Source organism: Psittacula echo, assembly GCF_963264785.1.
Source record: "Psittacula echo genome assembly, chromosome: 3".
NCBI lineage: Eukaryota > Metazoa > Chordata > Aves > Psittaciformes > Psittacidae > Psittacula > Psittacula echo.
This window is the reverse complement of record NC_137736.1, coordinates 7,314,728-7,332,241: the sequence shown is the minus strand read 5'-3', so window position 1 is coordinate 7,332,241 and position 17,514 is coordinate 7,314,728. Positions and strand designations below refer to the sequence as shown.

Sequence of the window (17,514 nt, the reverse complement as noted above, 5' to 3'; positions counted from 1 at the left end):
AATTGAATGTCTTTGTATGACAGAGATAGGGCAGGAAAGGGGGGAGCATTCCCTGTCACAACCCAATCACTGGGAAGTAGGTGCTGCAGCTGTTTCTATTCGGGATCCCTCCCCTTCATGATACCTGCATCTTGTGGTAACAACCAACCAATTCCTATCACCCTTAGCAGACAAGCAGTCAGGATGAGGTAACTAACCTGGCAGCTGGTTATATCAACTGGGAATAGTTCTGAAACAACACAAAGGTGGGATCTTAATGTGCAACATATAAAAGGGAGTGCTTTATCTGTTTGCCACCTAATCCTTACTGTGTTTTTAAACACTATAATTAAGAGCATACGTTAAATGAAGCAGAGCTCGTGTAGAATGCTACATTAACTTCACTATATATTTGCATTGTCAGTGCAGCTGGTTCATCAGAGCGTACAAGAAAATGCATGTTTTAAATTAAAAAGTATAGGCATGTATACTCTAAATATGCTAGTTTGGGCTGATAAATACCTTTCTTGAGAATTATGTAGGTGCTGGCAAGGCAGTTGAGGTGCAATGTGTTACCATCCCACCACTACATGGTCAAGTTTCACATGAACTCAACATTAACAGGAGGGGGTAAAAGTGAAACACTAGAGGAAATTTTAAGATAGACTCATAGAAGGGTTTGGGTTGGAAAATGCTCATCCTGCCATGGGCAGGGACACCCTCCACTGAGGTGACTCCTTTCCCAGGTGTTTTCCAGCAGTTTTAGCCACGGGACACACCGTAGGTTGTTTCTCTCCAGCCTGTTCACCCCAGAGTTAAAGGAAAGCCGCCGTCAGCGGTCGGCTTGCGCCGGTGCGTGGGTGGGTGGGCGGGGCTGGGCCGCCTCCCGCTTTCCTCCTGCCGCCCCTAGGAAGTTGGACCGGCGCAGCTGAGCTCTGTGCTGCTCCGGCCGGGGCTAGGCAGACCTGGGGCGGCTTCCTCTGAGCGCGGCGGGACCCTGCCATGGGGACGTAGTGGGCTGCGGAGCCATGCGCGGCCCTGCGCTGCCCTGCAGCTCGTTAGGGACGGTAAGTCACGGCGGGACGGGTCCGGACCCTGCGACGCCTCAGTCAGTGGCGGCGGCTCCGCTCCCGCAGCGGGCGGTCTGTGGGCTTTTCCCCCGGAGCTGTGAGGCTACAGCGTGGTGCCCGCGGCGGAACTCTGGGGACCCGGCTCACTTCGATCCTCCTGGTCCCCGTCGTTCCGAGACCCACGTTCCGCTCCCGCTGTCGAGGGGCTTTCGTTTCTCTCACGGCAGCCCCAAGCCGCCCCGGGGAGCGAGAGGAGGGCGGTGGCAGCTCCCGAGGAGCCATTATCGCCTTGAGGGGGGCGGTCGTGGGAGGAGGGGGTGGCTGGTGCCCTGCTGTCGAGGCTGGGCCGGCCCAGCCCAGCCCGCGGTGCCGGCTCCCGCCCGCCCTCCCCGCCCACCGCTTGGCCGCTGCATTCGCCGCCGCCGTTTCCGTGGTTTATCCCTGAGTCAGTAGAAAAGGAGGCTGGTTTTCCAAGAATGGAGGAGGATTTCCTGGAGCGAGGCGCTGGGTTGACCCGGCCGAGGGCACGGAGCCTCCCGGGCTGGGCTGGGCTCCGTTTCCGGTGAGTGGGGGTCGGGGGCGGCTGCAGGCGGCGGGAGGACGAGCCGCCTCTGACTCACCGGGCTCGGCTTTGCCGTGCGGTCGGCGGCAGGTGCCTGTGGCTGTACCGCAGCGGACGGGACGGGTGCGTCGGTGCCACTTGAAGCAAAGGAAGTTGTATTGCTGCTCCGCGGGCTTTTAAACAGAGGTTAGCGGGCGGTACCTACGACCCAAACCGTGGGATTTGTTTATCATTACCGGTAAATCATCGTTTCCCCGTGTGTCGAGCATCTTCGTTTAGATTTGACCCCGGGAACAGTGAGTTGTGCTGAAGAGCTTAGCCGCCTTTTGCATTAAATTTTAAGGAGAACAGAAAGCAAGTGACATGAAGTATGAAATAAGTAAGCCTTTTAATGCACTTGGGGGTTGTTTGACAAAGTAATGAAAACATCCCACATGCCTGTACGTCTGAACATAATCATTGTCATTTGCTTTTGTTGTCAGCATCCCTGGTGGTATTTAGAAGGCATGTAGATGTGGTACTGAGGGATGTGGTTTAGTGGTGGACTTTGCAGTGCGAGGTTAGCAGTTAGACTCCATGATCTGAAACGTCTTTTCCAGCCTCAATGACTTCACAATTCTTGGGTATCATAGGTCAAGATTTTTAAGCTGTCAGTTGTAGCTCTGCAGGTGAAAAAGGTACTTGTAAAAGAAATTGTGAGTTTTATGAATAACCAGTGTTGGCAGATGGGTGATAAAGCTGTGACAGTAGGGGTGGCATCAGCACCATGACATGGCTATAAATTCTGCTGTAGAAGTTACAAGATCAAGCTCTTTATTCCCCAATAGCTGAACATTCTAGTAACTTGCACTTGACCGCACTGGGCTTGTAATGCTGGGTTAGTTGTTAATTTGCTGTGAGAAAATTGTGATTCATGGCTCAAAGTTTTCTTCTTCCAGAAGTTGTATTTTTTTTGCACTTGGAAGCTTTTGGAAACCAGGTAATAAATAGCATTGCATCTAGCACTGGCAGGACAACACAACTAAACCGGTGGAGTAGGAGAAGTTTACACCTTGACTCTAATTGTGGATCATTTACCGTCTTGGGACATAGGTAGGATACATAAACTGACTTGCATATAGATTTCAAAGCAGTTAGCAAACCTGGAAAGGTGGTTTAAATGTTAAGTATAGTGGTGCATAAATTTTGCTGTAATTCAGATAGTATATGTGACAGTACTCATATTATTGGTGATAAAATGCACACAAAAAAGAATTTACTGTATCCCCCAAATTCATTCCATTATCTTCAGTTCAGTAATATGTTGGAGAAGAGTATCCGTCCTTCAGTGGGATTTATGTTTCTTTTTGAAGACATTTTTCCTCTCTTATTTACATGTAATTTCAAGTTCTCAATAGCACCATACTCACTCATTACAGATAATGTTTATCTTTTCCATGAAATAATACTATATTTTTAAGTGTTAACAATTCGTACTCTGTTGTGTGCCCTTCCATCCTCCATGTATTTTCCATACTGTCCTGCGTTTTGCCCTCATGGTCTTTCCTACTCCCTTGATGCCCCCTGTTTTAGTTTTTGATTCTGTTGTATTTCCACTGATTCTTCAAAATTTCCTGTCGGCTGTTTCCATGCATTTTCTCTTTTTGTGTGTCTTTAACCTTATTTCCAGGTCCTTCGTGTTTTCCGTGTGCACTTCCAACTTTCACAGTGAATAAAAGGGCATCTGTATGTGCTCAGGCCCTTTTGTTCACTGTGAAAGTTGGAAGTGCACAGGGAAGTAAATGCACAGTGCTTCAAGCACTGATGCCTTTTAAAGGTAAAGGGAGGAAATGCAATTTTGAAGTTAGAAGCTATGTTATATGAAAATTGAAAACCAAGGCACCAAGAGCATTGTAAGGAAGAACTGTTGGGATTACCATCCTGTTTCCTGTAGTGGCCAACAGCATGTATCTACTGAGGGTTTTGGAGCAGGGTGAGTGTAAAAACAATGAAAAATAAAACTACTTTCCCAGCTTCCAGTGATCCATGACTGTAGGAATTCCCAAGTTGAAACAGTGTCTTCGTATTTTGGAGCTCTGAGTGTGTTTTTTCGTCTTTTAATGAACGTGATGATTGCGTTTGGAACCCAGGCACGTTTCTGGTGCTCTGACAGGGAGCCCCACACATCAGCTGTGTGTTGGATAAAAAAGTTCCTCCTTATATGTGTTTCAGACTATTCTCTGGCTTGTTTAATGTGATGCCTCTTAGTTCTTGCATTGAGAGAGACAGAGAACAGCCATCCCAGTTCACATTCTTCATGGCATCCATGACTTTAGGGCCCACTATAGTATCATCTACCAGTATTTTTAATAATTGCCTTTATGGCAGCTAGTCTGTGCCACTGATCATCCTTGTTACCTTTCTCTGTCTAATATCTGGGTTAATATATATATTCTCAGGATTGGGGACCAGAAACACAGTCAGGATTCAGTCCGTATGGATTAATATATTGGCATAACAACACTGTCTGTTTTGTCCTCAAATCTTTTTCTAATAATTCATTTGATTGAATTTCTGACTGTTTTCTGGGGCAGATGTGTTGTGTTCTCTTCCATAATTGTGTCCTCATCTCTGGATAACTGAGTGCTTCCTTTGAACCCTTGGTAACACAGATCTTTCTGTTGTGGTCTTGGGAACCTGACAGCAGAAAGCACATCTCAAAACAATGTTGCTACGTTTCTCCATTAAACCGGGAGTATTTTGGTTCCAATGAGTAGGACTCCACATGACAATGACTTTTCCACTCTTTATCTCTGTTCATACGAAATACAAACTTCTACCTTTATATGCTGTATATGTATATACACACACATTTTGTGATGTGAAGTCCATGATCTTTATAAATAAATCTTTCTGTTATTGTTGTTTTAAAATGAAGATTTCTAAGGCCTTTCTTCATGGCGTGAAAGCTGTTCCCAATCTCCTGATTTTAGACAAGGCCCCTGTCTGATCTTCATGAAATGGAGGACTATTAACAATAATAGCTCTTACATCCTTCTTTTGACCTTTCCAGGTTTTAGTGAGCAATAAGAAATAATTCCTGTAAATGTTGCTTTAATATACATTTCTCAATGTGTAAAGCAGAAGTTCTGGTTCTCTGTGCATCATTGTATAGCAAACCAAAAACCAATGCAAATCTCAGAGCTTTTGGAAATGCCTGAAGCAGTCAGGGAGTGTAAGGGTAATCTTGCACCCTGATTTCTTTGGTACCTCACTATGAGCAGGATCTGTTTTCCTCTGAACTTCCAAGCTGGCTGATTTTTTTTTTTTAAATGAATCCTCAAAAAGGCTAAGATAGGACTGGTGAATAGATTACTTGTGCATTGGTGTGTACCATGCTGAACTCTTAAGCAAAGAGAAATTTCTATTAATATATGTTTGAGAAATTCTAATGACTTGTAATGTCTTTTATTTGCAGGAAGTTCTTTAGTTTAAAAATGGAAGTTGTAAACTGAATGTCTTTTCTGAGAGAAGCAGTTGAATAAGCTGTTGGTGGGGAAACACTTTATTAAATATGTTATGTACTAAAAAAGGAGTAAGCCTCCATCTCTGGATTTTAACAGCAGATCCGGATTTATAAAATTGTTTTATTCTGAAATTTTCTACTTTATGCTTTTGTATGGAGGATGTTTAAACTCTGGAAAATATTAATTTGGATTATTTTAAGCATTAGCTTAGTGATGGGCAATACTATGTGAATTGTTTGGAATACTCATACTTAAGCAGCTGCTCCAGCAAATATTGCCTTCCTGTGAGTTCACATGAACAGGCGCTGGGGTTTCCAGGTGCTGCGTGTGGCGGCAGGAGTCACTTCTCACCTGTTCAGTCCCTCCCTTCGCAGTCAGTTTGCTTTCTGTGACTGGCCTTGCTCCACTCTGGACACCTCTAAGCATCTGCCAACTTTCTAGGAGAAGGGGGTCTTGCTCCCAACATGACCCTCTCCATCTTCTCTTTCCTGTCATACTGTCATACCTGTGTGTCACTGTACCTGCTTCCTTTGCCCTTTTACCTGAGGGTGAGGGGCCTTGTAGGCTTGTAGCAAGGCTACAGCTCTGCATGGGGAGGGCAGAGCAAATTATACAGAGCTGCACCATTCCATGCTGAGTGATTTGGTGTTTCCTAGCCTTGTGGACATTGGCAGATAATAAGGTAGCCCTGGTATGCTGCATTTCCCTGTCCTTGTCTCTCTGTTTCAGGTACTGTGCTGCCTTGGAGTGAGTCCAGAGGAGGCCACAAAGATGATCAGAGGGCAGGAGCATCTCTCCTATGGAGCCAGGCTGAGTTGGGATTGTTAAGCCTGGAGAACAGAAGGCTCAGGGGAGACCTTGTAACAGTCTTCCAATACATGAAAGGGCCTAGAAGAAATGTGGAGAGGGACCTTTTACAAGGGCATGTAGTGATAGGACAAGGGGGAACGGCTTTAACCTGACAGAGGGGAGATTGAGATGATATATAACAAAGAAGTTCTTCCCTGTGAGGATGCTGAGGCACTGGCACAGGCTGCCCAGAGAAGTTGTGGCTGCCCCATCCCTGGCAGTGTTCAAGGCTAGGTTGTATGGGGCTTGGAGCAATCTGGTCTAGTGGAAAGTGTCCCTACCTGTGGCAGGGGCTTGGAACTGGATAAGCTTTAAGGTCCCTTCCAACCTAAACCAGTCTGGGATTTTATGATTCTTTTTCTTTGGCCTGAGAACAGTGTTGTCCAGTTTTCTTCTTATTTCCACCCTGCACTCCCAATCTTCCTTGCATCTTGCTACATTCTTCACTTTTATCTTTCCTCTTCCTTCCTTTTTTTGCCTTACTCTGTAGAGATGTCACCTCACTTACAGTTCTCTGGTCTGGTGAGGCAGAAGCAGCAAGGAAGGGTGTGAATTGTAGCGGTGGCAGTAATTCAAGGATATTTGAGGTTGAAGATGCTGCAGGGGCTCCAAACTCCTGTGTCAGCTGTCAAAACCTTCCATAGAAGAGCTACTGGGCTTGTGCAGTGTTGTGGGTTTTTCTCACTGTAGCTCTCCAACAGTAAGTGCTCTCATGAGACATGAGAAGGAGCTATGGTTTCCTCACAAGTGAGGGCACATAGCTGTCATCCTGAGGGCCAGAATGATTTAGGGAAGCAGCGTTCTGGTTTTACTGTGTTTGTTTCAGCAGCAATTGCAGAAGTAAAACCTAGAGTTTCTGCTGACACTTCTTTTTCCTGGGTGCTCCTGGCTTGCTAGGAACGTGAGTCACTGGTGTGCGTGATGTGGTTTGGTGGTTTGAGTTATTTGGCTGATGTATGCTGTCCACTCTTCTATGCAGCATTGGTTAGTGGCTACTCATTCTTTCTCCTGGCAAGTGAAAACAGAGCATGATGTAAATCTAACAATGGAAAACCATTTTCAGTTGTAGAAATCTCTGAACTTTGCCTTGGTGAGCTCTTACCTATGACTTGAGGCTTCAGTGCTTTGCAAATGGAGGTGTATCTAGCTGGTGACTGGTCACCAGTGGTGTTCCTCGGGGTTCAATCTTAGGGCCAGTTCTGTTCAATATATTTATCAATGATCTGGATGCAGGAGATGAATGCACCATAAGCAGTGTTGCTGATGATACCAAACTGGCAGGTCCTATTGACTCTCTTGAGGGACAGGAGGCCTTGCAGAGGGATCTAGCTAGGCTGGAGCACTGGGGAGTGATTAACGGGATGCCGTTTAACAAGTGGAAATGCTGGATGCTGCAGCTGGGACAGTAGCACTGGGCACAAGTACAAACTGAGAGAAAGGTGGCTGGAAGCAGCCCTGTAGAAAGGGCCTGGGGGTGCTGGTTGGCAGCAGCTCAGTAGGAGCCAGCAGGGTGCCCAGGTGGCCCACAGGGGAAACCCCATCCTGGTGCATCAAAGACAGCACAGCCACAGGTCAAGAGAGGTGCTTGTCCTGCTGTTTTCAGTATTGGTACAGCCTCACCTTGAGTGCTGGGTGTGGTTCTGGGCCCCACCGTTTAAGAAGGATGTGCAGGTCCTTGAATGAATGCAGAGGAGGGCACCAAAGCTGGTGACAGGGCTGGAAGGCAAAGCCTGTGAGAAGGGCTGAGTGCTTTGGGCTTGTCTGGTTTGGAGAGAACATGCTTTAATTTTTGGTCAGCTTGGAATAGGTCATGCATTTGGACTAGGTGATCATTGGAGGGTCCTTCCAACTGAAATAGGTTAGTCTATTCAAATTTAATGTATTTTCTGAATTCCATGAAGTGTGTCCTTGGTGTACATCTGCAGCTGCTGGATGGCTTGGGGAGCTGCTGAAGATGGTGGCAGGGTTTTTTTCTGCTATGTGAATACATTTTTCTGGAAGGCCAAGTCATTGATTTGTGAGTCACTTGTGGTCTGTGGCTCTCCGATTGTCATCAGTAATAATGTGTTAACTCTGGGTTGATTACACTTATACACATGCTTTCACTTAATCTGAAAAATTTAAAACACCTTTCCTGGTTTCTTTTGGGTTTTAAGGTGTATTTGACCAATTTTCTGTGGTTTTGGCTTAGTCTTTGGTGCTTTTCTGTTATTTCTATTGCTGATTTGTCTGACTTACTGGCCCGCTGTATATATTGCCATGTTGGGGATTAATCATCGGCTAGAGAATCAGGATTCTTGCTGTCAAACCATCTGCGTGAATGATCTTTTACCCATTTTTTTGCAGTCAAGTCAATCTCTAGGACTGCCAGTTGCTGAAATGAGTTTTATTTCTTGCTGGGTTGTTGTTGGAGTGCTTACATTTATCCTGTGGTCAGATAATTAAGTCTGGAACGATGGTATTTAAATATGTGGTTTTCTTTTTCCTGTTCACCATTTCAGCATCTGTCTATTGAGTATGTCTTTGTATGACAGAGCTCTCTGAAAAATGGGGTTTTTGCTTTGTCAGAGTTGCAAACTCCTATCTTGCTTGAGGTTTTGAGTTGCTTTCATGTATGTACCTTTCTCCCCAAGGCTTTAATTTTGAGAGAGCAACAGGACAGCATGGAGCTGTCATAGTTGTCTCATTTTGCATATCCTTTCTTAAGCTTGCAACCACAAAATTGGTATCAGCACTGTGGTTTGCCCTTATTGCTTTACTTTGCTTTTGCTGTAACTCTCCTACCTGAAAATGCAAAAAGGAGCCAAACTCTGAAGCTACGCCTGTACAGGCATCTTACCTCAGAGCAAGCTGAGAAAACATTACAATGTAGGGAAGTTGGTGTAGTAAAACTCGGTGTGAGATCATACAGACAGGCAGGGTGGTGTTTATTTGCAAAAACATGAGTTGATTTTCATGAATTCACTCAATCTAATGCACAGACTACACCAGCACACACTCTCCGTGACATACTCAGAAGTACCAACAGGTATGTGGCCAGGATCACATGTGTGCAGCACAGACAGCAAGGGATGCTGTGGTGGCTTGATTGTGCTGCTGGGGTTCTTCATGGCACTACAAATCAGTTTTTGGACAAGTCCATCATACTCTTTGGGAATCATCAGCTGGAACGGGATGGGATTTTGCCATAGAACCTGGCTGGCTTCAGGCTCCATATATCTTGAGCCAAGTTGTTTCCTGGCTTTATTTTTTTAACTTATTTTTTTATTATTGTATGATTTTTTTTCCTTGTCTTAAAGTGTGTTTGAAATAGATGCCGAGGATCTGTTCTGTTGGGCCAACAGACAAAGGAGTCATGTTTGTGATCTGCTGCAGTCTTGTGACCATCCTCCTGGTGCCTCTTTTGCTGATGAGTCATCTACACTGTCCTCTCACCAGTGAGACCTTTTGGCCACAACATAAACAGCACATTTCTCAATTTCAGTGCTGGGAATAGTGTTCTGAAAACAATGGCCAGGGAAATGGTGTTCTTCGTTATCAGTGCAGGCTGCTCTTTTAACCCTTTGTTCTGCTGTTCCTTCCTGAGTATGTACACATGCTCCATTACAGTCATACTGCAGTCATGCCAGTCTTAATATTCCTCTTAACATCCTTGACAACTGCCATCTTAAAAATTAAGAATAGCAAGTAAATCCTAAAGGAACAATTAAAAAAAAGGAAAAAAGTGCACATTTTGGTGACAGATTCTTCAGACTGGATGTTAGTGGTTGCAGTTTAAGAGGAAGAATGTATGTTTGTCAGGGGGAGAGTTGAAAACCTAACTTTCCCATGTTTCTAGGGCTCTCTTGCTCAGGAGAAGTTCTGGAAGTTTTTCTGGACTTTGCATGCAGTGAGATCCTTCTCTGCCTTCTTATTCCAGGCTTCCCATCTGGTTTATTTATTCAGTAGAACTGCGAAGACTGGACATGTTCTTCTCCCTGAAACTGTTCCTGGATGGGCAGTCTTACTGCCTCCCTTAATAAAAACACTCCTGTGCTCTTGAGAAACTTTCTTGCAAGCTGCAGCATTTTCAAGGCATTCCATCTATAAATTGCACATCATAAAAAAGCATTTGCTTTATATACAGCCAGTTTGTCATAGAGACCGTTGTATGGAATATTAATAACACAAATGTCAGGCATGAGGGTTTTTTGGTTGTCTTTTTTTCCTAATACCAGAATTTGTCAAGTTAATTGAACTCGCTTTTGTAACAATATTTTAGTGCTGAAGTCAGCTGTGCAGTCTGCAAGGGGATATGATGTTTTCTCTCTTCCTTTCCCTCTCCCTCTTTCTCCCTCTGTATTTACAGGTTATCCTAACGTTTGTCTGCTTGTTGACGAAGGAATCTGTAGAAATTTCGCCAGTACTATACACACTGCAAGTCCATCAGATACCTTTGGATGGAAGAGACCCCTCTAGCTCCTTGAGAGAAAAAAGGCAGATGCAGTGTCAACTGGGACAATATCTACATCCCAGAGAGACTCACTGCTGCATGAGGTGCCATGCAGGTATGTAGAAAAGGACAGTAATAGTGACCTTCACCTTAGAGCATTTTCCTGCATACTCAAACTGTCTCTGTCCTACAGCTACATCGGTGCTCTTTTTACTTGGCATGTGTCCCTATCCAGATAAACTATTGCTCCTGATCGTTTCTTTTGGACTGTGTCCTTCACAGTGGTGAGAGGAAGCATACTCTGTCAGAGCTCTGATAAGTGATTTTATTGCAGGTACCTACAAGGCAAAAGACTGTGATCGGCCTGGTCAGGCACCTGTCTGTCTTCCCTGTGCTAATGGCACATTCACAGCTGTGGATAACACCATGTCTAAATGCTTCCAGTGCACACGTTGCCGAACAGGTGAGCTATCTATAGAACTGAGGAAAAAGAGTGGTAGTTGGCAAGTGGGGGCTTGAGGGGATGGCAAGGTGAGTAAGGAAGCTTGGAAAAATGAACGATTGATTGGGCAGAAAGACAGTGTATGGGAAAGGATCGGGGGCAGCAGGAATAAGGGTTACCAAATGTCTACAGCCTGAGATATAGTTTGCAGGCCTTTTTGGCCTTTCCTGGGAAGTTTAGGGGATCACGATGCCTCTAATTGTAATAGTGCTCTCAGCTGAAGGTGAAGGAAGAGGTTGGAATAATCACTTCTTCTTTCTTTCCTCAGAATTCCAGCAGATAGTAGAGACTCCCTGCACCCCAAAGCAAGATACCATATGTGGCTGTCGGAAGAACCAGTACCAGATTGGCCTGGCTGATCTCTTCCAGTGCAGGAACTGCAGCTCATGTGTCAATGGGATTATTACCAGCTGTGAGTATGGCATGGACATGGTTCCAGTACAGTCATACTGTTCTAGGGTAGACATGAACAGCCCTCTGTTTACTTTCTGACATGCTTCAGCGCCTTGCCCTGAAGTGATTGTGGATCAACTCTCGGTTTTGCCTGCCCCATTTCCCCAGGAAGACTGCCATTTTTTGCCTGCCTTGGTATCAATCTATGTTTTCTGTCACAGTTTCTATCTTCCTTTTGTGAGTAGCTTCTTGATTTTGGCTCTATGAGTAGATACTCTTTACTCAATTCTGGTACCTCTGCCTTGCATATACTGCATGTCTATGCTCTAGAGCAGATGTCATGAGATCAAGAAAGCTCAGGTAATGCTGAACTGTACACCCAGTGGCATCAGGCATGACCTGGGAATGGTGCAGGTGTCTGGGAAAAGTACCTGTGTTAGCTGTCCTAAGCTGCTTCATCTCCCGTCAGGAAATAGATCTTAACCAGATACTGCTTACTGCCCTCCACTTCAAGCTATAGTCTTGTTCTGTTCATGTGCCACACATTGTCCTCAAGCTATCTCCTCTTCTTTGCAAATTCTCCTTCTCCTGACACCTTTCCTGTCTCATAGCCTGTGTAGTGTGAGGTTTGCTGTCCCACTGGTGCATGAGTTCCTTCTGGTGCTGTGTAATCTTTCTCTGTCAGTTTCCAAACTTATGCTTACCCTCAAGGGTCATTATTATACACTGGCCTTGAGCAATTGCCTTTCCTCTTAGCTGATGCAGAACTGTTTTACTCCTGTCCCTCACTTGTCACAGAATGCATGCTGCTTGTTCTAATATCTTTTCCCCTCCTGCAATTTTATGTCCTTCCATCACTATTCTTGTCTGCTCCTCCCTATGCTTGTTTTACTCAGTCTCCATGCTGTGACTTGCTTAGAAGCAATACCTGTTTGATTTCTTACCCCTTCCAGTCACAGCATAGCAGATCACAGGAGTGAATGTGTCCCATGCCTGGAAATGATTTCTCCTTGCCCTGAACTGACTTCCTCACCAGCCCCAGCTGCTAGGGGACCACTTCTCTCTCATCTTTGCCTGACTAATGTGATTTCTTCTTCCTGTCACGCTTGAACTTGAGTGACTTCTCCTGCTTTTGCACTGGAACTGTCACTATCCTTTAGACCAGTTTCAGCTGCACTGTAATTTTAGTCCCTTTCCCTGCCTACCAGAACAGTGGTACCCTTATTTGTTAATTATTTTTATCCTTCCCCAACCCTGTTCTCAAATGTAGACAAAGTTCTTTCTGTTCTTCAGACTCTGAGGGAAAATCTCCCACCCATCTTGGAGTGGATTTTTCTCCTTTTGTTTCCTTCTCTGTCCAGATCATGGCAACGTTTCCTTCTTTTCTCTACAGGTACAAAGGACAAAGACGCAGTTTGCAGGTGCAAGCCTGGATTCTTCCTGACACTTAGTAATGTTTGCAAGCCTTGCAACAGGTGAGCTTTTTTCTCTGTATGCCCATGTACTGAAGGGGGCATACCCTTCATAGGAGAGACAGCAGACACGAGCCCCTGGTGTGGTTTAAGCCCAGCCGGTAATTTAGCACCACACAGCTGCATACTCACTTCTCCCCTTCTTCCCTCTCCCTCCCCCTCCCCCTGCTCCCAGAGGGATCGGATGCAGAATGGAAAGAATGTAAATCCCATGGGTTGAGATAAGAACAGTCCAGTAACTAAGGTATAACACAAACCATGACCACCAATAATAATAATGATAATAAGGGAAATAACAAGGGGAGAGACTATGAAACTAAAAAGGGAAGGGAAAAAACCATCAATAAACACAAGTGGTGCACAATACAATTGCTCACCACCTGCTGACCGATACCCAGTCTGACCCGAGCAGCCATCTGGGCCTTCCGGGTGATTCCTCCCAGTTTATATACTCGGCATGACGTGCTGTGGCATGGAATACCCCTTTGGCTAGTTTGGGTCAGGTGTCCTGTCTCTGCTTCCTCTCAGCTTCCTGTGCCCCTCCTCACTGGCAGAGCATGAGACTGAAAAGTCCTTAATCAGGGTAAGCAATACTGAGCAACAACTAAAACATTGGTGTGTTATCAGTGTTGTTCTCAGGCTAAAGCCAAAACACAGCACTGCACCAGCTACTGGGAAGGAGAAAAATAACTGTTACAGCTGAACCCAGGACAGCCCCACAGGAAGAAATTTTTCTCAAGGCTCTGTCCATCTCAACATAACTTTATAACATTCTGCCTTTCTGGGGTGATTGGGTCTTCTTCTCTGTGATCCTCAGTCTTCTCTTAGTAGGCATTGGCCCAGTAGGAACCCAGAGTCACTAGCCACACTCCATTGCTCTGCTTTGTAGGCTCATCTTGACTTATCTGTTACTTAGGATTGTTGCAAATGGCTGTTGTTTCATTTCATGCATGCTCACCTCTGATTTGCCCTTTCAGCTGCATTGGTGAAGAATGCTTGCTATGTCATAGCCCAGTGACTGCTTCACCGACTTCAACTGGGCTGAGTGAGTACTGGGGGAACTGAGGGGCAGTGGTATCTTTTCAGTGCAGGCTTTTGTTCTGTTAATGCCTTTTGTAAAGTCAGCTTTTCTCCATTCTCTCAAACTGTTCTTTTTCTCCCTACTACTTATACATCTTCCCTTGCTATTCTTCCTCTAGCACTTGCTTCCTTCTTTCTCAGTCACTCAGTAATTCGCTGTCTTCTTTTTGTCCAGATGGGAGCCTTGTCCTTGGCATCATCGTTGCACTATTTGGAGTTATTTTCATCCTCTACATTGTAAAAAAAGTAGTGAAGCTCATCCAGAAAAAGAGGATAACATCATCTTCCTACTCCTGTGGTGAGTACAGCATACATGGTGATGTTATTTGGGATTGACATCATTCTCTGTGTGTTTGTGTATGCACAAGTGTGAGGGAGGGCAAAAAGTGGGATCCCATTGCTCTGCTTTGCTGCAAGGGCAAAGGAATGTGAGAACTTGACAGCTAAGCTTGTTGGAGCAGTAGTTCTTGCAATTCTGCATCCATGCCCATAGCTGTGACTGGAAGTACATGTGAGCTTATTTTGTGTGTTTTGCTTTTTGTGGCATGACTCTGAATAGCTGCTTTCCTGTTTGGTTTTTTTTGGGATGAGAGGAAATTAAAATAATGTTTGCTTTCTCTTTCCTTTTCTTTAAAGTCCATTTGCCACAGACAACCAAGGAGCCAGTATCTGAGGTGAGCAAGATGACGGGTATAAGAGCTCTCCTTCTGCTCTCAATTATGTTAGCCTGGGATCCAGCTAACAATTTTCCCCATGGGTCTGTTTTCAAATGAGCTGAGTAACAGGGCTGTTAAATTCAGAAGTTTTCTTGAGGGTGGAGCCAGTAACATTTTACTTCCCCTTTTCTAGAGGATGCTTTTCAAACTCCTGCTGTCTTCTTGCCTTTTTATTTCTTTATGCATTTTTTTTCAGATAGCTTGTCCTTAATCCCTTTTTTCTCCCTATACACCCCAAGCTTGGAGGATTTAACTAATTTTACCCCACTTCAGATCTTGACCCTACAAACCAGTCAGTGTTGCCTCGCAGTGTTCTCTCAGGTCCATTGTTGCTCTGCAAGCAAGCAGTAGTTGAGGTGGGGTTTTCACAGCCTTACAGGCTGATGGGAACGGTGGCATGTGGAGCTCCTAAAATGGTGGTGATTTTGGGTACCAGCTTTACTTGGTTTTGTAAAGAAATAATTTCTTCCGGACTACATTTTTTTGATGCCAGAAGGGAGTTAAACTCCTTGGGTTCTGCTGGAAGGAAATGTTTGGTGTCTTCTGCTCAAAAAAGGCATATAGGAAGAATTAAAGCCTTAGCACCTGCACCCCCCCAATCTTGGTTAAATGTTAATCTATAAAGCTAGTGGCTTCTTGCAGGAGACAGGTGTATTGTCCTGCTGCAGATGATTCAGAACTAAGAAAATGTGTCTTTCAGGTTGAGGTAAAAAGAGATGAAATTTCCATCCTTCTTCCTGAGTCCCAGAAAGAAACAGAATTGTTGGTGAATGCAACACCACCACCTGCACCTCTGCCACAAAGCTCACATGAGTTTCCGGACTGTGTCAGACCTGCCAGGAAGAGGCAGCTTCCAGACAGTAAGTGAAACTCCCTCATCCTTCCCTTTTTCCCCAGGCAAATGGGAACCTGGCTATGCATATGCAGCTTCAGAGGATGCTGGACAGACCTTACCCAGTGTATATGACCTGTGTCTACACTTAATGTATGGCACAAAAGGCAGTACAAAGCCAGAAGCACACCCAGAGCCTGTGAGGCTGTATATGCTAAATATCTGTGCTAGGTCTTTTCGTTGTCCTTTTTCCCTACCAGCAAATTGCATTGTTACGTGTAGTGACATGCTGTCATCATCCAGCCCTGGATTTATTCACATTCTCCTTGAGGCTGCAGAATCCTGTTTCACACACTATTCTCTTTTCACAGGCCCTTCTATTCTCTACACTGTGGCGGATCATGTACCGCCATCTCGGTGGAAAGAATTTGTGAGGCGTCTGGGCCTGAGTGACCATGATCTAGAGCGAATTGAGATGGAGCATCGATGTTTCCGAGATGCCCAGTATGAAATGCTTAGACAGTGGAAACTGCAGATGAGCCATGCTGCAACTGTGGAGCACATCTGCTGTGTTCTCAACCAGATGGAGCTGAGTGGCTGCAGTGAAGCCATTCAGGAGGCTTTGCTAAACCAGAGTTCCCAACCTTGCAGCTTCCACATCCATCATTAGTCTATTTCTGCTTCAGCTGCCCTGGCTGAGGCTGTTAAAAGATGATCATAAGTCTCTCCCTTTTCTGTCTTCCTTTTCTCATACGTCACTATCTTTCTAACACTCATCTGGATTTGTTGGGAACAGCAGCACGTGATGCTGGAGGAAGGCTGAAGTTTGTTTCTAAGCCACCATATATTCAATGCCTTTAAGCCAAGACAGACCTCTGCAACAGCTCCTTTCCCAGGGAGGCAAAGCACCTCATAAAAAGTGGTGTGTGACTGACCAACATGAAAAGGAGCTCAGAGTGACTTAGATCAGCTGCTCTATGGACTAGTTGTTCTGAAATAGGTGCTCCATGCAGCATATGTGGTAGGTGAACTTTCAGGGTGTTTTGGTTAAGCTGGCTGTTCAGATGGTAAAGTACTTGCTCACTTTTTGCAGATCTATGTTTGTGCAAGATCAGACAGTTGAACTGGCTCACGTTGCAGCCCTTGTATTGGTAAATCTGACCCACGGGAAGTGGAGGGAGGTTGTGCCTTTTTGGGAGTAGGAGAGGACTGCCCCCTTTCGGCATCAACTGGTTATCCCTGTGGCAAAAGAGGCATGGAAATTCAGAAGTGGTGGCTGTGAGAAACGGGAGGATGTTACCCATTGCACACCCCTATTTTCCTCAGGTTCAAGTGGAACAAGGATTCTGAGGCAGTGAGTCAGATGAGAAGGCTGGTGCTTTTTTGTCAAGTTTTTATTTTTCTGTACCTAGAAACCATATAAGATAGCATTAACAAAACACTGGCTTGTGTGTTTGTCCAACAGAAAAGGAAGGAATGTGTGCATCTGTCTGGGTGAGAAGGTACCTATGTACCTGGTAGCATGAGCACCTCTGCACATCTGTGCTTGCACACAGGTTGATAGGCTTGTGTCTACCTGCTGATCTCTCTGAATGATTTGCTGGATCTGATCTAACTGCAAATGGGACTGTGTATGTGTACATATATATATAGATAGATAGATACATGTTTTTAGCAACTGCTGAATAACTTCACACTACTTCCTGGGCTGCACTCTGTGATTGCTGCCTGGGTGCAAGAGCCATTTGGTACCATCTCCTGGCTCACACCATCATTTTCTCATGGGTATTACACTGGGTGAAGTGTAAATAGCAAGAATCAATTAGCCTGCATCAGGTGCAAGCTGATTTGTAATGTGGACTGATTTTAGTCTCTCATCCTTTGCCCGGAGAGAAACTTTCTACTGTAAATACACTAAGTGCTCTGAATTAAAATGCATGTTTTTACCTCTGCCTCCGTTCTGGTTTCTCCATATCAACTTCTGTGGGTGGGGGCAGAGGAAGGGGAATAACTTCCAGAAGTTGCCTGAGTGGGTGGCTTGATGGTCTGATGATTTAAAAATAAAACCAAAACCCAAAACAAGAGAGGGTTTATGAACTCCTGTATGTTTGTAAAGCTGAG

At 45.0% G+C, this 17,514-nt stretch overlaps 1 protein-coding gene across 2 annotated transcripts; it reads left to right on the top strand.

The window, feature by feature from the left end:
• Nucleotides 1–944: 944 nt before the first annotated feature.
• Nucleotides 945–17,160, top strand: TNFRSF1A (TNF receptor superfamily member 1A; the record flags this gene model as incomplete). 2 transcript variants are annotated; one of them, XM_080613183.1, is made up of 10 exons in its annotated part: nucleotides 945–1,046; nucleotides 10,315–10,513; nucleotides 10,733–10,861; nucleotides 11,169–11,312; nucleotides 12,687–12,768; nucleotides 13,743–13,810; nucleotides 14,021–14,143; nucleotides 14,482–14,519; nucleotides 15,262–15,421; nucleotides 15,765–17,160. In XM_080613183.1, the coding sequence occupies 10 exons, from the start codon at nucleotides 1,008–1,010 to the stop codon at nucleotides 16,061–16,063; spliced, it is 1,281 nt and encodes a 426-aa protein (XP_080469309.1). In that variant the 3' UTR covers nucleotides 16,064–17,160. The 2 variants fall into 2 exon arrangements, with proteins under 2 accessions (XP_080469309.1, XP_080469308.1); XM_080613182.1 differs by lacking the exon at nucleotides 945–1,046 and having other exon boundaries at nucleotides 10,261–10,513.
• Nucleotides 17,161–17,514: the final 354 nt, after the last annotated feature.